Source organism: Lates calcarifer, linkage group LG13, assembly GCF_001640805.2.
Source record: "Lates calcarifer isolate ASB-BC8 linkage group LG13, TLL_Latcal_v3, whole genome shotgun sequence".
In the NCBI taxonomy this organism is placed as follows: domain Eukaryota; kingdom Metazoa; phylum Chordata; class Actinopteri; family Centropomidae; genus Lates; species Lates calcarifer.
Window position 1 is genome coordinate 19,334,999 of NC_066845.1, and position 24,126 is coordinate 19,359,124.

Below are 24,126 nucleotides of genomic sequence, written 5' to 3' on the forward strand. Positions count from 1 at the left end.
TAAAATGTTGTAAACCAATATACACCAGTGTACATGCTCTTCTCCATTATAACAGATGGTGGCGCCTGTTTAAAGGGAGATATTTTGTCTGACTTGAACTGGGCCCAGCCAACTAAACAACGTTTGAGTAGACAGCGTTAGAACCCCTCCAGTGCCGCACGTAGGTTTTACAAACACAATAACTAAGTGCTCTGTTAACACGGATCCCCACTGTGGTTGAATGAGTAGGAACCCCTGGGTGTCAGACTGAGGACAGGCGTGGCAGTGGGCTGGTCCAAGCGCACGGAGCGATGAAAAACATCAGGGTCCATTGACTTGGCATCAGCTGAGGCCCTGGAATAGTCTGACAAAGGAACCCTGGTGTCGCAACCCAATAGTGACAGATTTGTGATTAACTACACCTGCTCATTCTGAGGACGGCTTCGGGCTGTGGGTGTGCCGCACCCACACAGAAGACACAGTCCCGAGGATGCACTGAGGTGAGTAGCTACTTTGTCCGTTCATATTTGTTTAGATGTGTCGAACGAGGCGATCGTGGTTAAATGACTGGGCGTAGGACGGGGTCCTCCCTGACGCGTGCATGAGCGGTGTGTGCGCATTTCACTGATGCTGTCTCAGTCTGACACGATGCTGTTTACTGTCTGCTCTTTACCGTGTTGTTCTCGGTCTCACGATGTTCCCCGCACTCTTTACTGAGACTGAAATATATACTTGTACAGTGATTAAGATCGCACGGTTCATTCTCGCACAACATTTAGTCCATTTGCAACTACTTTCATGTCCTCGTTGTGCAGATAAAGGCCTGATGTGCGCACAGTCTCTTTTGTGCAGTTTGTGTCGTCTGTTCACAGAGAGACTGAACGTGTGTGATGGCTGTACCTTCACAGTTCTTTAGCCATGCAGCGTCTAATCTCGCTCATTAGCACGCCAGTGATGGCTGCTTGTTGTTTTACAGTCACTCAGGCTATTTGTATTCGGGCGGTGTATCAGTGGCTCTGCGGGGCATGATGAGCTATTTTGGATGGTATGAACCTGTGACGGCTGTGAATGTGCGTTTGCTTGGCTCTGCGCTGAGGACGGTCGCGCAGTGTTGTTCCGCCGCCGCTGGCCTGTGCATTTTGCGGGTGGCCATTAGCGGATCCTCCGCTCTGCTGGTGCTGATGCTGCAGCGCGTGCGAGTGTTGCTAGGCAGCCATGCTGAGAGCGGGCCGCTAGCGGGTGGAGGAACGGAAGATACTAAAACCCATAAAGCGATATTGTGCATTCAGGTTGAAATACGAGGCTGTAGGTTGTGTGTTGTGTGCTGTTCTCACATGACTATCTGATCAATAGGCCTTTTCTCCTCGTCCACCTCCATGTACAGCAGTATGGTCTCTGGGAGTGGGGTATGCAGATTCTATACTTATTTATTTATTTATTTTATCTCCCAAAGCACAATGGCAGACATTGAACCTGTGATCTCAGTTATCTGCCTTCTCCTTCTAGGGGTAGGTAAATAACCAGGGAATATGTAACACTCACTGACCAAAAGACACTGTACAAGGTCTGTTAATGAAGCTTATGTGAGCAAAATATATTCCATATATTTGAGTTCTTGCATTATTATTTAGCTGTTTCTATCACATAAGGAATAACAATCTGATATTATACTGTAGTTAACAAAAAAAAAAAAAAAAAAAAAAAAAAAAAACAGTTCCCCATTCTTTATGCTGCTTTGTCATTTGTATATTTTGATATAGTTTATTATGTACAGTGTGGTTAGCCATGGTGGAAGCCAAATTTCCCATTAGAGGCTGTAGAGTCACAGTCAACAAAATTTATTACACGTATTCATAAAACATGCATTAATGCATTTTCATCTTGTGTATGCTGCATTTCTGCAAGACTCTCTATCAAATGTTAACTTAATGAGTGCATTTATTTGGAGGTTGAATACAGCAAACTTTCCCTTGCACTTTACAGTACATAAATGTGTGTTAATAATTTAAGTTTAGTGTAGGCTTGCCTGAGATTAGTTTTGTGTTGTTTTTGGCAGGTAGATTATACTCAAAGCTGGATGTGTGAATAAACTATGTTCAATAAAAATGCAGTTGAGTGTCAAGAGTTGTTCACCATAAAATTAACAGGCTAATATGATGAGTTACAGAGATTTTACAAAGAAAAACATTCCTGTTTCAGCTGATTAAATCAAAGAATGAAGTTAGAAACATTTACAAATGGATTTTAATGTGATCACAATTTTTCAGCTTTATCTTATTTTCGGGATCTCCTGACCAGCCATAATGACATAAACCTAATGAAAGCAGAGTCAAAGAAAATCAATCCAGAGTTACTTAGGTAATTATACCCCTGTCTGCCTCCCTGCTACTGGATGTCAGTTCACAGACACAGACCTCCTAAACCACTGTAAGTGAGTAGATTTACAACAGTGGACAGAAACACATACAGTGGCATCAGAAAGTATTCAGACCCCTTCACTTTTTGCACACTTTGTGTTCTATATTTGATTTTAAATAAATAAAATTGCCCATTAATCTACACTCTATCCCATAATGATGAAGTCAAAATGTGCAAATTTATTAAAAATCAAAATCTGAAATCTAATGTATTCAGAGTGAAGTGCTTAGGTGTCCTGTTTGCTTTGTGATGTACCTAGAATGTGACAAAAACCAAGCAATGAAATCCCAGAAACTCTCTTAAACCTCTGTGATAAAATTGTGGCAAGGAGCTGATCAGGGTGAGGATATAAAACCAAAGCTTTGAGTGTGCCCAGGAGTACAGTGTCTTCAGTAGTTGTGAAATGGAAGACATTGGGATTCTTCCTAGAGTTGACCATTTGACCAAACAGAGTAACTGGGCAAAAAGGGGCTTGAACAGGGACATTAAAGGTTTAGTCATCTGTCAGAGTTTCTTACCTGTAATGAATCCAACAGTGACTTTAACAGAGCTTCAGAAGTGGGAGAACCTGTTGGAAGGATGACTATCTCAGCAACACTCCATCCATCAGGCCTTTACGGTAGAGTGACTAGATGCAGGTCTCTTTGAGTAAAGGCCATATGAACGCCTGCTTGGAGTTTGCCAGACACCATTCAAAGGATTCTGAGAGCAGAGGAAAAATGATCTAGTCTGATGAAACAGAAACTGAACCCTTTGGGCAGAACTCCAAATGCTATGTCTGGCTATGCCTAATACCATCCCTACAGTGAAGCATGGTGGTGGCACTATCATGCTATGGGGATGATTGTCAGAGGCAGGGACAGGGAGCCTGGTCAGAATTGAGGGAAGGATGAATGTAGCCAAATACAGAGAGGTCCTTGAAGAAAACCTGCTCCAGAATGCACATGAACCAAACCCATCATCATGGTCGGCCATCACAGAGCAACTAACGGACAAGAGAAGGCAGCGATGGTGGGCCAGAAGCCGGATCTCCATATCTCCCTTTAGTCATTAGGACCCTCCCTGGAGAGAGAGGCTTTCTATCTGCTGCCTGTCAGCAGCTGGGCTTCCTCTACCCCATGAGAGAAAGAGTCATACACACTGTGAGCCATCCCATGTTGTGAGAGAGAGAAAGAGGGCTGCCGCTTCCATCTGAATGCTATTGAATGTTAATTGAAAAGGGTATATATGTTATTAAATTAAACAGAGAACACCATCTGTTTTAAAAGTAAAATAGCTGGTGTATGTTTAGGGAGCTCAGTTAATCCTTTAGGTCATTGCTGATGTAATGTTTCAGTGCTTTTGAGCCCAGGAAGCCTGATGTTAAAGTGCACAGTTTAAACTCAATTAAAGGTTTAGTCATCTGTCAGAGTTTCTTACAATGCAATGAGGCTTAGTAATGCACATGGATCTGATCTACATTTCTCCTGTGCCTTTGGAGTGAGCATCTTAAAAAAATCCTGTCTTGCCTGTTAGAGACCTGAGGGATGGGATTGAGAGTGAATGTGATCAGGGATGCACAAATAGATATGTTACAGTGATGCAACAAATCAAGTAAGAAAGTAATTGAGTCAGTTAGTCAGATGTGGCACAGGAGGGAGGGTGTGGTGTGTTTGGGACCTTATCTGCTCCCTGCAGCACTGTCTGTGTGTGTGTGAGAGAGAGAGAGTGTGTGAGTTGAGTATGCTTCATTTGGGGAGTGGCCAGCTCTTTTCTGAAGATCCTTACCGTAACTCTTTACTCTTTCTCCAATTACCGAGTCGTATCACCAGCTAACTTCCTGTTAGTGGTTCTAACACTGCTGTCTGCATGTGAGCTTTTACTGCTAGTGCTCTGCATTCTCTATAGCTCTGCATTTCCACTGGACTGTGCCCTGAGAAATCCAGCATCCTTAATGTGAGGGTAGGTTTCTCATCTTAATGCTTCCTTTTGAAAATGCAAGGGCATCAAGGCTTAATGTTGCAGTACAGTATACAGTTTGTTTTTGTACTTGCCAACAGTTAATGGAAGATACAGAAGGACTGGCTTGGGGTTGAACTGTACATAAGTGAATATATTGATTGAACTGACAATTGTTATATAGTGTTTGATCATCTCTGTTGGATCTCTTGAGAGTTTTTATCTCTGCCTGTGCTGATGTGCAACCCTGGATCTTTAGACAGGGACTTAAACTCATAGGCTCAAAAAGATTAGGAAATATGCTTCTCCCTGCACTTCTCTCATTTGCATATTTACTTACAGTTCTTAGGATTAACCTTGATGATAAAGTCGTATCATCTGGAAAGGATTATGGCTACTGCTTAAAGAGCGTATGGCTAGTATAATTGGAACTTTTTTTTTCTTAAATCTTGATTTCTTAGATTTGCTTTTTGGGGCTAAACCCATTATTTTCTGCCTTTTAATCTTTAGATAATAATTTGCCTGTTTCCATTGTACTGTACAGTTACCTAGTTTGGGTTAATTTCATACTGGTAATGAACAGGAGGTGATGAATTGAAACTGTTGTGTCCCAGCATCATCAGTAAGTTTGTTTATCATCCTGTGGGCACCTTGGACTCCCGTCTGAATCTCCTGAAGGGTCGGTCACAATTGCTGCGAATTGTTCCATTAGTTTTAAAAAAATGATGCATGCGATTTTATAATGTGTTTCTCACTTGATGATGTGTCATGATTTGCCTTCAAGCCAATTTCCAGAATGTTTTCAAGCTGAGTTTACTGTATTTTCAGACTCACAGGTTTTGAAATAGAATCTCATCTGAATCTTTTCAAACTATTTTGGCATATGGATGACTTGGAAGTTTAAGAATCCAGCCAGCTGTCCCTTGTTTCTCACAAAATGCCAGAATAGTCAAAGTCAGTGTTGGAAAATCTGGATGCCCAGTGGTCTCTGCTGGTCTGCTAAAAAATCCTGATCAATATTTTTTTTTTTTTTAGCTAACAGAATCAGCCAGTCATTTAAGAATAATTTAGTTAATTAGTAAGACTGCTGGAAGTTACTGATCCTGACCAAGAAATAGTCTGGTACATTTTACTCTTCAGTTTGTGTATTCTGTTTTTTTTTTTTGTTTGTTTGTTTGTTTGTTTTTTGAATGAGGTAAGATGTTAGCTACAGAGCTCTCGAGCTGCTGGTAGTTGGGTTTTGTTACCTTTAAACATCGTCAGACCAGTGGTTTCTCTTTGATTCCAATCTTTCTGCTGAGCTAAGCTAACCATTTCCTGGCTCCCGCTTCATATTTAATGGACAGATATGAGAGTGGTATTGATCTTCTCATCTAACTCTTGGAAAGAAAGTGAAAATGGGTGTTTTATAATATGTCAGCTATAGTTCATCTTATTGTTTGTCATGGAAGTGTGTAAGCACTGCTCTATTTAAGTGCTGTTTAAGCAGCATTTATAATGTTACTGAGTTCTGTACAGCTGTCCCCACCCACACCTGGTTGTAAGACACCCACTGCAAAACAGTAGAAGATGAGCAAGTCCCCCACCCCCAAGGGCACCCCGGTGCAGCGCAGCCCCAGTGATGGCGTCCCTGAGGGCCTCCAGTCTCCTCAGCATTCCACACCTGGTTCTGGACCCCAACATAAGAAACGCATCTCCAGCCTCCTTCAGAGTCCGGTGAGATTGCTGTCTGGCCATGTTTGCATGATTTATTGTCTTTGCCTTTTTCCTCTTTCTTTCTCTGTCTCCCGCTCCTCTCCTCTAAATGTGATTATCTTCCACATTAGAGTAAAGTCTTCTCAAATGCCACTTGACAGCCTGGGCTGCAGACAGTCCTGGACTGCACTCTGAGTGCATAACTATTTGTGTTCCTGCATATGGGAGGGCAACAGTGAAGCTACATGACTCTGATGAAGTTGTGTGTGAAGTGGTGAGGGTGACCATGAAGTGAAAGGCCTGATGGAGAGAGGCTGACTCATGAAATATGTTTATTCACACACACCTCTGTGGTGTAGGAGTATTTGTGAATCAGTGCATGTGTTCAAGCTCCCATGGGATTTTCTAATTATCCTGATGCTATGAGGTTTTGTGCGTAGAAAACGAGACAGTCCATCTTATGAAGAAATGTTTAAATCCTACATAGAAGGGCTGTGATTGAGTATTCTTATAAAACTGTAGCTGTTTGTATTTTGTGCTCTATGTATACATGTATGCATGCTATTACATTAATATCTGTGTTTATGTGTGTGTGGGTGTAGTCATTCAGGGAGGAGTTGGATGTGCTCATTCAGGAACAGATGAAGAAGGGTGGCAGCTCATCCAACCTCTGGGCACTGAGACAGCTCGCTGATTTCATGGCCTCACATGGTTCTCCAGCTGCTCTGCCAGTCTCCCCTTCCAGTATGTGCATAAAATCTTTGATTAACCCCTTTAAAGAGTGCTTCATTGATTTATCATTATGCTTAAGTAACATTGTCAGACTGATGATGCACAGTTAAAAAAAACAACAACAAAAAAAAGACGAATGTTTATGCAGCACAACTAGAGATATTTTTTGGATATGTTTATGTCTAACCTCGTCAAACCCTGGTGCCTACATTACAGAGCTGCTGTTGAATACTAGCGGATATTAATACCATTAATCAATAATATTTTATTTTTAATCCAAGTGTTCTGCTTTTCGCCTCAGTTTCCCATCATTAACACTGGATTATCCATTATTAGACCATCAGCTGTTCCCGTGGGTAGTGTAATCATTTCATGATTAGACTGGGTGTTGTGTCCACTGATCATAAATTAGTATGAATAATCTTCCATTCTGCTTCCATTCTCAGTCATTTCATTTGCTTGGTGGCTTGGAGGTGTTTCCTGCGTGATTGACACAGGTGTATCTAATAAGATTAATTAATGGATGCATTTCATTCATATAGCAGGACCTGGTATTGCTCACCAAACGCTAAGAACACTTTTTAGGAGAAATGGCGAATCCTTCAGGGCAGGCAGTGCCTGATAGTGTTATATTGCAACAGTTCTCATTAAGCAATAAGAATCTCTGAAATGAAAAGTTCTCTGCAGATCTCTGTAGGAATCCTATGTATAATGTTCAGCAGCTGTGATTGTAAGTTGCCCTGCCTTACTAGGCAGAGCACTGATGAATTATTACATGGGTAGAATATCATGTTATCCATGTCATGGATACTCATGAATATTTACTTGTTCTAAACAACACAACACTGTTAGTGCCATTTTCCTCATGTTGAAATGTATGAATCAACTGTTCTCCTACTTACCTCTGTTGTCTGCAGACCATCATCCTCACTCACTCACTCTCTGTCTCTGTCTGGTTTTCTCTCTTTCTCCCACCACACAGACATGATGATGGTGACACCCATCAACGACCTGCATGGGTGGGAGCCTGGCAGCATGGTGAAGGGGGAGAGGCTGATGCGCTGCAAGCTGGCCAGCACCCATCGCCTGTTCGACCTCTATGGCTGGGCCCAGATCAGCCGCACCTGTCTCACTGTTAGTTTACTGTCTTTTCAGATTATGTTCCAAACATTGTCTTATTTTTTCTTTAAGACATATTTACTGAACAGATTTGTATATTGTATGATCAGAGTGATTAATGCAAAGTAATATGAAGGAGACAGGACATACGGTATGAAGTCAGAGCAGTAGATACAGAAGAAAAGTGCTGCGCTAACAAGCTTAGGAAGAAGCCTGTTATCTGTGATCAGATGATAGAAATCTGTGTTTCTGTGGTGTTTTCATCTTTTCATCTTTCTGTGCAAATGGAAAGACACCAGGAGAGTTTTCACAGTGTTTTGCATTATTGCCATTGTCTGTCTTTGCTGATGTCCTTTTTCTTCCCTGACAGCTACGTGTCAGTAAAGAACAGGAACACTTCCTGGTGCTTCCAGACGGCCTGGCCTACAGCGAGGTGACTGGATCCAGTCTGGTGAGTAAGACTGATCACAGTCAGGATAAAGACTGTACGCATGTGATTTGGCCCTTTTGGCTGTTTACGTGAATTCAACCTGCAAATGTTAATGATATGATGAAAATATTTGCAAGATTTATATATTATTAATCAGAAATACTATGATTGTCAACCTGTATTATGTATTCTTGCATTATTGTTATTATTATTTTCAAAGAAATTATTATTCATTGGAGTCATTTCAGAGACTAGTGAGCAGTGCCTGTCACAGTTTCAGTGCTCCATTGTCTACACACTCTTTGAGTGAATTTTCCTCCCTAACAGCAGTGATTATCATATAATTTCACAACATTAAAATTCTATGATGATATCATTGCAACCTCTCTCTGTTAGCAGTTTCATCCATAGCTCATCTATCAGCCTAAACCCACATCAGAGAAAAAAAAAACAGGGTGTGGATGAAATTCTGCTGCATCATGCATGACAATAATATTTATTTTGAAGCAACTTGCAAGAAGTTCAATGCCCAGCATTCAATTGGCTAAAACCTGGTTCTGTGCACATCTGTTTTAAAATTGCATTTATGGAGAACATCACTGGTGTAGGCATGACATAGAAATGATAATGCTTTTGTTTCCCCAAACATCAAAGAGGATCAAGAGGATCCTGTTGCTTCAAACTGTGGATATCTTATTTAAAAGTGATACTGCCAAATCTGACTTTTCTGAGAAACACATACTGATGGTGCTGTGTGGTTTCACAGGTAAAGGTGAACATCCTGGGTGAGGTGGTGGAAAAGGGCAGCACCAACCTGGGTGTGGACACAGAGAAGTTCAGCCTGCACTCTGCCATCTACTCGGCCCGGCCAGATGTTCGCTGCCTGCTTCACCTCCACACACCGGCCACGGCAGCGGTGAGTCATCCTGGGCTGATGCCAGGGGAGGTTGGCATTAGCTCACAGCTCTGTCCTGTCTCGTTTGGAGGAGACAGCATTACACCTCCGCTGGTCACATCCAGATTCACAAGGGAAGCCATGGCTGAGTGGCTGTCATTCATAGCCTAGACCTAGAATATCATTGCCCAGCATGGATTTTCTTGTAGAGAACATTGTGTCTTCAACATTGAGAATATGAGCCTGTTTCATGAACTGCTGCCACAGCTGAAAGCTAATTATCTGCAGGTATCAGCTATGAAGTGTGGCCTCCTACCACTGTCCCATGAAGCTCTGCTGGTTGGTGACGTGGCCTACTATGACTACAATGGAGTCATGGAGGAGGAGGAGGACAGAGTGGAACTGCAGAAGAGTCTGGGACCCACCTGTAAGGTGAGCAGATCATGGGAAACAAAACCATAAATGTGATACCTGCATATCATCACCCGATTCAGCAGGTACTGCTCCTGTGCCTCCCACATGGATAGTTTGAGCTGTAAAAATGAACAGAGACGACATAAAGTGATGTTGCCTTACACTGGATTAATTATTAAAGCCAGTGCTGCTGCTCCCAGTTTAAACTCATGAGTTGCTTTTATTCCAGTGTTAATGATGGTTTTATGTGTATCCCAGGTTCTGGTGCTGAGAAATCACGGCATCGTGGCTCTTGGGGAGTCTGTGGAGGAGGCCTTCTACACCATCTATCACATCCAGGCTGCCTGCCAGATCCAGGTTGTACACAGGCACACAGAGACACACACACACCCTCTACTGACTAACAGCTGACATACTGGATTCAAACTGCTGCCACTGCATGTGTGTAGGTGTATGTGAGTGGGAGAGTGACCTGGCATGTGCACTTAATATAGATACACCAGTGTTCTACCTGGGCAGTTGCCCTTCTTGTGGTACCCTCTCACTGTAATTCAGCCGGCAGCTCTGCACTGCAGTATAATAGACGACAGGGGAGTCGCGTGCCAGAGAGACACTGCAGTAATCTGACAGGACCAAACGTGGCCTGTAGGGAAGCAGAAATGCGACTGTACGCTGTGACTGTACATCTATCCTTCAGAACTATAGAGGTTGATGTGTTAAATTTTCCCAACCCACAGTAAATGTGGTTAGGAAGCTCTTGAGAAAGGGACCATGATGGCATGAATGTAAGCATGTGGGTGCATATGTGTATGTGAAGTAAAACCTTGCTGAAAAACTCAATAACATTCTTGAATAAAAATAGCTTTACAGATGCTGCAACTTGTTCTAAATCTTTTTTTTTTTTTTTTTTAGGTGTCAGCTTTGTGTTGTGCTGGTGGTGAACAGAACTTGATTTTGCTGGATCGTACCACCCATAAACCCAACCCGGCCGGCACCGTGGGCTGGGCTGGCTCCACTTTTGGGCCCCTTCACAAGAGTCGTGTCGGGGAGCATGAGTTTGAAGCTCTCATGAGGACTCTGGATAACCTGGTAGGAAACAGTAAACACTGATGAGACACATGTTTGCAGTGATGATCGAAGATAGAGGACAAGGAGTTTTATTAATATTTGTTGGAATTAAAAAGATGGAACGCTAAAAGGCATTACTTACATTGATGTGTGGGGGTCTGCTGAGAGTCTTTCAGCTGCAGGTCTTCATCTAATCAGATCACCATTTTTTATTGAATACTTGCTGTTAGGTGCTATCACCACATTCATGTCATATGGAAGTAACTGTACAAACTGTAAATAACATTCATGTCAACTTCCAAGTGCTTTAGCTATGACTGGGAAAGTTTTTCAGACAGCTAAGATATATCCAGCTTGGGGTTTAAATGGAGCTATTTAGAAGTTTTGCCACATAGCCAATGTTAGTATTAACAGCTGTTTATTTATCACTCTTGAGGATGCATTGCCAGTTCAGCATTATTTCTTTACACGCCAAGAGAGAACTGTCTCCAGTGGTGAAAAGCAACTTCTCCTACTGAAGTTAGCATGCTAACTAGCTAGCCCCAGCCTGCTCCAGGCAAAAAAACATGTTTGGTGAGAGAGAAAACTCTGCCCCTTTTAATATTATGAAAGTTCCTGAAAGGACCAACAACACACAACCAACTTTGTTATCCTACAACCACCTTGAGTTGTCTGATCATGTAAATGCTTGAAAGTAATAAACATCTCTACCATCTGTCCTACTGTATAAATTGTGAACGCAGCATAAGCAGTGTGAGAAATGCTGCTCCATTTCCTGCAGCTGTTTCACAATAAAAGCATAAAGGCCTTCCTGTGGTTTGCAGATGGAAAGCTTTTGATGGGAAGCAGCAGCATCATGAAACGTTCAGATTGTATCAGCAGTAACTCAACAGCAAATGCTTCTTTGATACAGTTGTTCTGTGACATCAAAGTGCAAACCACAGAAACTTTCTCTCCAGTAGCAGATATTAAGTGCAATGACACAGCTTGTTTGAGGAATAATACCATCAAATGCCTTAGTTCCCTGGTGAGATGTAACTGTGGATATGAATATCAGCACAGCATGACTGATGGACAAAGGTCCACAAAGGTTCACCTGCACAGTGTGGGTGAAATATGAACCTTTGTCCATCAGAGGGTGAGGTGATGTAGTCTACTGCATCTCTACACCCTCCAACTCCTTGTGTCTGTTGTGTTTAAGGGCTACCGTACCGGCTACACGTACCGTTTCCCTGTGCTTCTGGAGCGATCGCGGATGCGGAGGGAGGTGGAGGTGCCCGCAACCGTCACAGCCTTCTACCAGTTTGACGATGACGGAGTCCACCCGGCTCTGAGGCAGCACCCTTTTGCCCAGCGCCAGCAGCAGGAGAGGACCCGATGGCTCAACACCCCCAACACTTACCAAAAAGTCAGCCAAGAGCAAGCCAGCCCTGGGCACCAGCGCACCACTGTGAGGACTCATCTCTTGTGATTATTGAACAGATCACACTACAAGATTTCAAGAACTGTCCAGAATAATGTTGCAGACCACACATATTAGAAATAACTGTGATAATCTCAAGTGTGGTCCAAAAACTGATTGCTCATTGCAACATCCACAACATTCTGCAGACTATGGTGGATTGTGGCCATCGTGACCTCAAAGTTTGGTAATGTTTGCCATTCAGATAGTGAGAGATGTGTAGCCTGTCTGTGGATGTAGAAAAAAAATTAAGAAGCTAGAGAGCAGAGGGATCAGAAGCAGGAGTGAGATTAACATTAGCTGTGAGGAGGGAAGGAGGACAGGGCTTGAAGCTTGCTGAGATGTGGAGCTACATGTTAAGATGATGACTGATGCTTGGAAGAGACAAACACGGTAACAGGGTAATTAACTTACTAATATAACTGGTGATATTTGATGTGCATTCTACCAGGGGTATTTCTGTATCTAAAATCCACCTCTGGTTCATGCGGAGGTTGATGTAGACTGTGGAGCATTTGCTTTTATTTGCGTACCTTAGAGAAAACAGCTGCTGTGATGAGTCCTTCAGAGAGAAAAGCGATATGAGACTGGTTGCCTTACATCAGTGGGAGGAGCTTGACTATCCATCTCTCCTCCTCTGTCCCTCCCACCCTCCTCTCTCTCTCCTCTGCATTGCAGGGGAAAGCCCATTGCTTAAAGATGACTACTGCAGTGCAGAGTCTGCCCTCTGGTGGCAAAATCTCCTTCATAAAAACATACTTTTTAAAAAAAAATTAAGAAAGAATATTTACACTACAGTATGCCTTTTTCCTGTAAGCCCATGTCTGAAGCAATGAGATCATCTAAATTTTTGACTGAGTCATAGACTTCTGCAAAATCTTTTTTTAATGCATTGTGAGATATTGTTTTTGATGTTGGTTTTCTCTTCTGTAGTGGCTGAAGACAGAAGAGGTGACACAAGCTGGTAGCACATCCATCAAGATAGAGAATCCAAACCAGTTTGTGCCTCTTTTCACCAACCCTCAAGAGGTGATTGAAACACGAAACAAGGTAACTTTTCCTTGCTTTTGACATTTATTGTCTCACACACACAGAGCTGGAGAACACTCCCTTTGGTTTCTGCATTCCGGCATATGAATCCAAAAATGTTTACAATGAATCTTCTCAGATCCGACAGCAGAACCGTCAGGACATGAAGACAGCAGGACCACAGTCTCAAGTCCTTGCCAGTGTCATAACAGAGGACAGTCCTCCGGTAAACTAGTTTCCCTGCTTGCCAAACTTCTGTCTCTTATCCTCTTTAATTCTTCTAATTCTTGAACTGGAGAGTTGAAAGCTGTGACTTTGTGTCTCTGCTCATCTGTTAGTCTCCAGTCAGCCCACCCAAAGTCCCACCTGAGCCAGAACCTCCCAACCCCTTCAACCAGCTGACGGACCAGGAGCTGGAGGAGTACCGCAAAGAAGTGCAGAGGAAACAAGACGGAGGGACCAATGGTACAGTCAATTCAGCTCAACTCACAGCTGCTCAAATGACTATTTTAACTGTTTTTAGTTTCTTAACCATGCAGCTTACTCAGTACTATAGTAACCCTTGTACGCAGTAAATATCTTTTTTTGTTATGAACTAGATTTATTCTTATATCTGTATTAGATTATTGTTATTAATAGTCTTTGTATACTAAACCTATTAATAACAATATTTTATATAGCCATCTAATTGTATAACCTTTGTGGCCAAAGTATTTGGACAGCAGCTTGAGAAGAGAGACTAAAAAAATTCTTAAATTAACAACAACAAAATAAGAAAAAGAGATAAACAAAAATAGTCAAACACATTAGGTTTTTATTGCTATTTGTAAGTTTTGCTATCACTACATAGCCAACTTTAGCATTTACAGATTGACTTACCAATCAAGAAGACACAGCAATGTTTTGCTTGTAGCTCTATCACTTCTTTTCTTCTATTGAAGTTAGCATGCTAACCACTCACTGTAGTGTCCAGACTGCCCTGTGAAAGCAGCACTGCTCAGAGGGTGTATTCTAACCTCTTGTATTATAAACCAGACAATGGCTGAAGCTCTTTGCAAGTAACCAACACCACCACCTGCTCAAGTAAAGAGACCATGTTCAGAAGCAGAGAAGACATACAAGTAGCCGCTTTAAGAGGAAACCAGAAAACTTAATATTTCTCTACATTCCATTTTAAATATTATTATATTATAGCATTATTTAGTCCACAGGGGTGTCTGCATACTTTTGGTTATATAGTGTTGATATACAGATAGTGTAATATGCCAGCCCTCACTTTTCACCACTAAAGATTGTGCACTGTCTTCTAACATCTTAAAGGTGCTGTGTATAACATCTTAAAATAAGAATATATCAATTTCAAATTTGACTGATTTTCTCTCCACTATATGTATAAAAAATATGAAATCTTTAGCTGAGTTTGTTCTGTCTTTTGCCCTCCACCATTTTGTGTTGTAAAAAGATGCAACAGATTTTTATTTTTGTTAGTTGTTTGTAACTCAATGTAAAATGCAGTGTAGATACTGGTGGACACTAACAAAACACTGGCTGTTCTTGTTAATAATAATGAATTAATGTTTTAAATTCTCTAAATATTTTTGAAGTTAAAATGCTACACTCAGCACCCTTAAGCAAAATCCATTTCACTTGTGACTGTTGTGTAAACTGGGTTCACTTCTCTCTGCCTCACAACTTTAACTTCCTGCACAGCTGACCCTCACTGTCCCTCACTGTGTGTTTTTATGTGTGTATTTGCGCAAGTAGGGGAGGAGGTGGCAAATGACAAGGAGTCTTCCCCTGCTACCTCCCCCACAAAGGGCCCTCCGCCCAGCCAACCTCCTCTCTCAGGTGAGGCTTGGCAGAGCACTGACCATCAGCCCTGCTTGGCTTGCACACTGGCTATCTGACCAGCAGCCTGCTCAAAGTCAGACATGGACTCATGTCTGACTTAGTGCTGTGTTTGCCCACTCACTCACTGACAACCATGTTACTCCTCCTCATATACAGTAGATACTGTCTCTGTTCTGATTTCTTTGTTCATTCAGAAACAACTGGGCAATGAAATTTCAGTTTTCTGTATATTCACATTGAGATGTTATATCCTTCATTATTATTTTCTTATTTTAAAGCCTCAGAAGCTTGGCCTCAAATATTAAGTAACATTAATATTGTTTATTTATGACTTCATAAGCAACAAAATAAAAAAACACATTTAGTTGATATTGATTTAAACACTCAAAAAAAGAAAAACAATTGTGAAAAAAATGATGTACTTCATTAGGACTGTCTGGGTGTGTTTTGATCAGATGATTGACAATGACCAAACAACCATCCAACTGTCAGATTGTTGAATAGAAGAGATGACAATTTAGAGGCTGACCGACTTCAAACCCATGACAAAGACACAGAGAAAAAACTGATTTGTTTCCTTAAGTCATCCACAGACGAGAAATTCATGTTACAGCAGAGAAACAGTCTGAAGGTGTAGGAAACAGATCTGAATCTTTCTCCATATACATTGCAACACTTAGAGTACAGTGCAATTCTGCAGGACTTACTGAGGTAGGATGTTTGTATGCATGTATTATGTATAATATAAATATTGTTATTGTTAAACTTATATTGATAAGTTATTTTGATAATATATTAATACACACTGAAATACAACAAATTAAATGGAAGTACAGCTAACAGCTTTGATGCTGCGTAGCCGTGGTGAATGGTATTCAGGTTCACCATGGACTGTACAACATCAAACAAGTCAAGATACAAGATATCTGTCTGGTCAGGGCTTTTAAGTAGTCACTCAGTTACTCAGGTAAAAGAACAGTATCAGCAAAATGAACTATCAAGAACAAAAGAATACATATACAGAACAGAATGCAGGAATATTACTTCTTACACTTTCTTGAATACAGTAAGTAGCATTTTGCTACTGTAGTAGTGCTTACTACTCTAGGGTGGTTTATAACAGGTTTTTTTAAGATGATCATTGTTTTGTATGTAAAATCTTAATCTGATGAGTAAATAACTATAATCATCATATAAATGCAGCTGAATATACAGGCAGTACAGTAAATAGACTGAGTTATTGATCTGGACTTTCAAGAAACTTTGGCACAAAGTTTAAAATTCTGATTATTGGTCAAGACAAAAGCCAAAAAACACATTTACTCATTTACTCCTAGTATTATCTGGCCATATCAACCAGCCGAGCAAATAGTTTAGTTTTATGTTTCCTGATTTTAAGAGAAACTGCATATCTTGTGTGTGTGTGTGTGTGTGTGTGTGTATCATGTCTGAGATTTCTGACTCCATCTAATACAGTAGAGGTGAATAGAACTGAATTCTGATGCTCACAGCATTAAGTTACACTTAATATGTTCAGCAACATCTTAGTCCAAAGACAGTGTCCCAGTTCTCTGGATCACCTACACACCTCACTATAAACAGTTTTCACAGACTGTAAACTAAATGGTAGAGAGTGAGTTGTGTGGATTCTGTGAAGTGGAAAATCCCAATGACATTTATATGTTAGCTTAGGTATGGAGTAACATGGGGTGTCAGGTTTTGTTGCATGTGTAACAGATGTTTCTCATGAAAGACACTGAGCATGACGCAGGTGTAATGAATAATAAAGCCTATATGTCGTGTAGCTCTGCCACTGTGCTGGCATGGCCTACACCTGGGCTCATGGAAATTGAGTCCAGCCATTTTTAATGTTATTAGTTACACCTGTGTAAAAGTCAAAATGTCTGGTACAAGTCTGTTGTTTTGGCTGTTTCTGTTTGATTTACATTTTCTACATTTCAGCCCTTTGTAGGGAAATCCATCTGTCTGTGTACCTACTGTATCTGTTGTACTCTCTCCTTCTGTATCTGTCTGTCTGTCTGTTCTTTTCTGTGTTACTCCACACTGATTTATAGGGCACACTTCTGGTGCTTTGGTCTTGTCTCACTAGTAAGTACAGAGAAACCGTATGACAACCCACTTCTCATTAAGCAAGCATGTTCTTCCTAGCCTAGCATGTAGCTTTGCAGCTCCACTCCACTCAAGCCTTTCTGTCTGATCACTGAAGATTCTTTTTTTTTCTTCAACCCTCAGAAACAGAAGAGGCAAAGACCAATTCTCCAGCCATACAGAACGGAGGTGAGGAGGAGAAGCAGACGACAGAAGAACTGGAGAAAGGCATGAAGGCTCTTTCAACCAACGACACCTCCACCACCCCGGCTGCTCCACCTGTCAAACCGCAAGGTGGCACCCCAGAGGGCTCACCCTCCAAGTCTCCATCCAAGAAGAAAAAGAAGTTCAAGCCGCCATCGTTCCTGAAGAAAAGCAAGAAGCAGAAGGAGAAAGCAGAGACCTGAGGCGTCCACACACACTAGGCCTCGGTGAAATACTACTGTGAAATATTTCTTAGTGTATGGTGTATGAGTAGCAGATGGAGTTAACCACGTCAGATCTATTCAAACAGTAATTCACAGACACAGTGTGCTAAACTGACTTTCAACTGCTTTACTGTAAACTGCTGCTCACTGATTTGATCTATGTGGTTGTTCATCTCAAGTAGGTTAAAAACACTGATAATTATTTTCACATACTATTTGACCCAGGTCAGATACAGCCCAACATTCTGACGCACTACTTCTTGTACACACACACACACACACACACACACACACACACACGCTGTGTATTACTCACATCTTATTTTCACCTGCTGTGCTATTTAACCATTAATTAACTTCACTGTATAAGCATTCGAACATGTTAGTTTTTCAAACTGGGATCACTACTGTGGTCCTGTGCACTTGCCGCTTGGAATTATTATTTTTTTATCCACACCTTTGCAAGACACTGGAAATTTAAGTCCCCATTAATTATGCACCCCTTATCCATCTATAGGGACTCGACATATGTATATTGGCATTCTAGTATGTTGCATTTGTTCATCATCATAGGCATCTTGTAGTCATGATTTGGTTCTAATTATCAGATAGATGTTGCAGGTACACTGTGTGAGCACAGGTGCAGTACATTAGAAATATACAGATAGCTACTGATTGTGCTCTTCTGAATGCTGGTTGTGTGTAAACCTATCAGCCTATTGACATTATTACAGCAGGGATGAACATGGAAAACAAGAATGCAGGGGAAAATATACTGGCTCGCAACAAAACACAAGCCGCTATAAATGCCACTATTACCAAAAAGGGATAAAGCGTAAAGAATTTGTTGCTTGTTGATGCAGTTTGAAACCCAGTAATAGAAGAAACTGAAGGTACTAAACATTCCACTTTTCTCATCTTCTTTTAAATGTATGTGTGCAAAATACCTCTTAACAGTTGTAATAATTTTCCGTTTAAACCAGTAGCTGTTATCAAAATGCTGACGTGTGATGTTTGCTCATGGTTTTAATTTATTTTATATTAGAATGTATAAGTGAGTGTTGCAAGGTTACCATGTATCAGTCTGTCATTAAAAATCAAGTTTGATTTAAACCCACTGGATTTGTAGTTTAAGTCTTATCCTTTCTCTTCTTGATTATTTTGCACTTCTTTCACCTTTTTTTTAATTTACCACCTGCCACTTTGATCAAACGTTAAAGTAGCCTTAACGAGTGAAGAGGTTTCACACTGCTGCAAATATACACAGTTGCACAGTATAATCAGTTTTGTTTGTGTGAAGATTTCTCTTAATTAGTCCAAAGTCATCGTCAAGGTACTGTTACTACTATAAATTAAAAAAACAATACACAGCATTTATTTATTTATTTTTTTGCAAGTACCAACAATAGTCTAAGTACTTTCCATCATGAGCTGGTGCTAATAATGGATAATAATAATAGTAATGAACCTTCATCTTTCTTTTTGTGCAGAATGTCTCGTGCCAGCTCTTTGTGTCATCAGAACAGCCCAGACCACAGACTGTATATAAAGACCCATGCATTGTTGCACTGCCCTCCTAATACTTAGGATGTTGCCAGCAGCTGTATGACAACACAGATGAAGGCTCACCTCCAGCTCGGTAGGGGCGCTCTTACGCTGAAAAGTCACGGAACCTTGTGTACCAACCACAAGAGATAACAAAAGAGTCCCCTGGGTGGCAGCCATTAACGTTAGAGAAATTCAAACAATCCACAGTTTGCTAATAATTGCAACTACAGATTCTCTATTTAATACGTTGTTTTACAGCGGCAACATTTGATCTGTTAGGAAGATGGGCAGGAGCAGGAGCCGAACTCCGCAAAGACGAGGTAAGAAAGTAGAAGTAGCTAATTTAGCTAACGTTTACCCTACGTGTGATCACCGATACAACATTAATGCAGTCTTTCTCTAAAGTTACCCCACTACACATGTTCCTCAGTGTATTTTTTAAGTAACGTTAGCTGTCGTATTCAGCATGATTACACATAACGTTAGACACCGGTATTATTAGATTTTAATCGCAGTAAATGCGTATTGCAGCTGTGCGAGTATGTGCAGGCTAACAGAATGTTCTAGGTCTATTTTTACACACATTACGGCGCACATACAGATAAACTGAAGCTACTGCCTGTAGAGTTGATGCTACTGTTTGTATGAAGCTGCCCGGTTTAAACAAACAGTGGAAGGGCTGAACAATGAAAAGAAATATGAACTAAATCACAACATGGCTAAGTGCCATATTGTCATATCCGAAGCGCAAAAGCTGCAGTTGTTTGGCAAAGATAAAATGGGTTGCAACATACCATTATAAATAAAGTATTGTGCTACGGAGATGCAGCGGCCTGCCAATCATATCGTGCAGATTTAAGGGAAGATACTTGTAAAAGCAAAAATCGCACCGTCAGTTTTATGTTTTTCCAGTGATGGTGACATGAATGAAGTGTAAAAATTCCCACTAAAATCGTGACTCGTGTCTGTCAAAATAATGGCACTCCTGACATGTGGTCCTAACTAAAGCTGTTCTGTGGCGTTTTCATACATAACTGAAAGATAAGCTGCTTGTATTGCCTTATTAATGGGAATGCGTAGAGGGAGGCTTCTCACCCTATCATCAGTTTCAGCATCAGCTTGTAAAAACCATGTTATGTTTTCAACTTTTTTAAAGTATGTCACCAAATATGAGTGTCATGACTTGACCGAACTTTATTTGTCATATGCAGCATGGTACAGGTGAGTGAAATGTTTGATGTTACTGGTTATTATAATCTTATCTCAGGTTTGTCTGGTATCAAAGACTGATAGTGATGGGTTTGGGTTAAATCTGCCAGTTATCCTGACACTGAATATCCACAGTGTTGAGCATCAACAGTGACGTTCCTGTCACAACTTTATCAACCACAACTGTGTTTTATAGGATACTGGTTGAAACTGGATCTCATGAAGTAGTGATTCATATTCCCAACCAAATCATATAGGTTTTTGAGGGGAAACTGGTTGAGATCAGAGGCTTAACTTTCATGTGGAGTGGAACATCAGCTGTGTGCTAATGTGTTCTTGCATACTTTAGCCTTACCTGAAGTGATCAAAAGTCTTAAGATTAAAGGAAAACAATCTTGACAGCTCTGCAGTATCTATAATTTTAATCAAACAAACAATTATACTACTAACAATGTGTTGGCAGTTTCAGAGCATATTTCTTCATTTTTTAAATTCTGTCAGTCACCTTGTAGTAATCCCATTGCCTTGTGGAGCACATTTGAATTGTATCTCTGTTAAGAAACAGCAGTATACAATACTGAAATATGGTGCCAGTGACATTTTTACATGTTGTGTATCACATTTAAAACAAGTTGCAGAGAAGCACAACAAAGCAAAAAAGAAAATCTCTTAAATCCTGTGTGGATGCCACTATGTCCTGTTTAAAAGTCCCTTTTAGCTATTGTCATGATCTCATTTCCACCTTTCCTGCAGAGAGACGACGTTCTCGCTCAACGTCACGGGAGCGTGAGCGAAGGCGAAGGGAGAGGGATCGTTCCCGTTCTCGAGATCGAGACCGAGACAGGCGCAGAAGTCGCTCACGATCTCCTCACAGGAGGCGTTCAAGGTGAGTTTTTCAAAATCCTGAATAATGTTTCTCTTTCTTGGTGTATCTGGTTGTCTTTTTAGGCCAATGGCATAAATCAAATGTTATTAAAAACTATCAGATCTATTCTGATTTACCAGCAGAAAACCACAAACAACATTAATCACCTTAGTTGCAGACACGTCTGCATTCAGTAGTTGTGATAACCCGTCCTGCAGCCATCTGTGTGTTCCCTCTGCACAGGTCTCCTGCTAGACGTCATCGCTCCTCCTCCCTCTCTCCTATGAGACAGAAAGATCGGCGTGACGATGAGCGCAAAGACGTTAAGGAAAAGGCAGCAAAGCCAATTCAGATTTCAGGTATTATGAATATATTGACATTCCATATTCACATAACTTAAGCAAGAAATTCAGCTTTCAGTGTTCATGCTATTTCCAAGTGCAGCATTTATGTTTTTGCCAAAATTCAATGACAACATATTTTTTTAACAGCGGAGGACATGCAAGGGAAAACAGAAGAGGAAATTGAGATGATGAAACTGATGGGATTTGGTAACTTTGATTCCACCAAGGTGAGAATACAAGGGTGCCCTATGTTATGCAGCCACAAGGAGGTGCAGTGTATTTCAGATAAGATTCATTGCATTCTTCCGTTAAATTGAGGATGGGCACACATGCTTTTGTTTCTCTGAGCTGGCTCAACACACCAATTTGTCAACACTTTGATGTGCAGGGTTTCCCCCAGAAAAGTTGTTATAGCTGTTGGCTGGGACTGGGGTCAGTGGTTGATAACATAAGTGATTGGCCATTAGCCGAGTCCTGGAACACACACATAGCACACTCTCATGCGCGCCCTGAATGACAGACACACTGAGATGGCTGGTAAAGAAACAGACAGAGCTGGTAAAAACTTGATGGATTTTTGACGGTTCACCGGCCTGTTTGCCCCAGTATGGTGAGGGTCAGTACACCAGTGGGTGTTACTGAGGACACAGTGCTTGCCAGCTGGGCTTGTTTGACCCAAGGCTGGGCTTACATTGTTGACTTGCCTCGGTGGAGCTGCGAATGTTAATAGTCTCCTCCTCATCACTGTCACAAAGTTTTCTCGGCTTTTACCTTTCTCTCTTGACATTATCCCTAAATGCCCTTTAGGAAGTGTCTGTGTTAAGGTTTATTCACAATAAGGATAAAGAACTCTGATCTCAGACCTGCTGTTTTCCCATGGTGCGTTCATCTAACAGATGTCAGTGGTGAGCTTTCCAACCATTATATCTATGCTTCCAACCAAGCTGCCCCAGTGTAACTGTAATTTAAAGAACATCTTAACTTCTAATATATGAATTTCTGCAAACATAGTGTGAACAACAGTGTGAAGTGTGAACAACAGCTATGATTGAAAGAACCAGTAGCATTTGCACAAGGTAGTAGTAGTTCCTTGCTGAAAGATCATTCTTCATCTAAGAGACCCCACTGCTACCTGGTTAATATCTATTTGTCCTGGAGCTGTGATAACAGTCGTCTCTCTTACAATATTTCAGACTGATCAGCTGACTATAACAGATAGAAAATTAGAACAGCTGTTTGCAACTCCTTCATAGTAAAAACCTTCCAGCTGCAGACTTAGAGCAACTGAAAAGGATAACACAGTGAGGCAACTGGAGGCATATGAATTTAAAGGGAATACTGAGATGGCCAGTGAGGGCTAATGAATTTGTTCACAGAAAAGTTGCACTTTGCACCCTTTGAGGGTCACAAAAACTATTATAAAATGCATATTGGACATTCAGGACATTCTCAGTGTCTTTATAATGTTTTTTTATTACCATCATGGTTTTATACAGCCATAAGTAAATCAAACATTTGTTGTGTAGTATTTTGTTTGATATATTTCAGCTCCACCTTTTAGTTGTGTGTTTGCTGTATTTTGTTGTCCATTTTGAAAAGGATTAGACAGCTTCTAAACTGTCCTAACACATTTGTTTTAGTAATAAAAGTTGCGAAGGAAGTCAAGCAGAAACAACAACATTTGCTAATTAATGTCACTATAACTTGAATTGTAATGTTTGTGCTGTTTTATGTGTGACACGTGAGATGCAGTAACACTGTTTTCAAACAGGGGAAGAAAACCGATGGATCAGTTAATGCATATGCTGTCAATGTGACCATGAAGAGAAAATACAGGTACGTCGACAGCAAGAAAAACTGTTCTTAATAGTACAGAGCTGTTTGTTGGTCATGCAGCTTTACAACAGTGCTGCACATAGTCACAGTCAAAGGTTTCATAAGCAGTGATCTTTTTTTGAAGTTATTCTTTGAACCCCAGTTGTTGGTCAGGCTGCTGAGTTATAACGTCAACTTTTCAGTCCCCTCACAGTGGGCGCTCTCAGCATCAACCAGTGTTATTGTAGCCAATCACCTCTGCAGGTGTTTCTATGCAGATATCCTGACTCTCCCATTGGTGCTTGATGATGTAATCCACAAGTGTTGCGAGGGTAACAGTGATGTAATGTTTTCCTATATATTTATTTTTTTAGGCAGTACATGAACAGAAAAGGTGGATTCAACAGACCACTGGACTTCATCGCTTGAAAGTATCAGCAACTCATTGTGATACCCAAGAAGCTTACCTCTGTCCTCCCCTTCACAGTGGATGATATTGTTTTATTTCCTGTTATTTCTAACTTGTTTTGTGTGATGCAACAATTCTGTATATATCTTTTTACAAGTAGACACATACATGTAAATATTAGTGCTTGCAGTAGGCCACAGCTGAGTATTGAGAGGAGATCCTGTGTGGACACAATGGGGATTTTTGGATGGTGTTTTATTTGAAATAAAAGCATTTTAAAATGAGGTTTGCATTCTGTTTGTGAAAATGTATTAAAGCCAACTGCATCCACCTCGATGTGCAGGAACACTTTCTAGATGATAACTGTTT

General features: G+C 40.9%; 2 protein-coding genes across 6 annotated transcripts; both read left to right on the forward strand.

Moving 5' to 3' along the window:
• Positions 1-103: 103 nt before the first annotated feature.
• Positions 104-18,684, forward strand: add2 (adducin 2 (beta)). Of its 5 annotated transcripts, none has more exons than XM_018669324.2 (15): positions 104-479; positions 5,854-6,051; positions 6,633-6,774; positions 7,745-7,896; positions 8,252-8,332; positions 9,078-9,227; positions 9,495-9,638; positions 9,879-9,977; positions 10,533-10,709; positions 11,890-12,138; positions 13,084-13,200; positions 13,319-13,405; positions 13,518-13,644; positions 14,944-15,027; positions 17,284-18,684. In XM_018669324.2, exons 2-15 carry the CDS (start codon positions 5,905-5,907, stop codon positions 17,544-17,546), a joined length of 2,019 nt encoding a protein of 672 aa, XP_018524840.1. In that variant the 5' UTR covers positions 104-479; positions 5,854-5,904; the 3' UTR covers positions 17,547-18,684. The 5 variants fall into 5 exon arrangements, with proteins under 5 accessions (XP_018524840.1, XP_018524843.1, XP_018524842.1 ...); XM_018669327.2 differs by lacking the exon at positions 14,944-15,027 and adding an exon at positions 17,106-17,139 and having other exon boundaries at positions 17,284-17,430; XM_051074892.1 differs by lacking the exon at positions 104-479 and adding an exon at positions 2,649-4,332.
• Positions 18,685-19,238: 554 nt separating this feature from the next.
• snrnp27 (small nuclear ribonucleoprotein 27 (U4/U6.U5)) lies at positions 19,239-24,041 on the forward strand. Its single transcript, XM_018669329.2, has 6 exons — positions 19,239-19,435; positions 21,078-21,210; positions 21,433-21,548; positions 21,681-21,760; positions 23,305-23,369; positions 23,723-24,041. Exons 1-6 carry the CDS (start codon positions 19,399-19,401, stop codon positions 23,775-23,777), a joined length of 486 nt encoding a protein of 161 aa, XP_018524845.1. The 5' UTR covers positions 19,239-19,398; the 3' UTR covers positions 23,778-24,041.
• Positions 24,042-24,126: the final 85 nt, after the last annotated feature.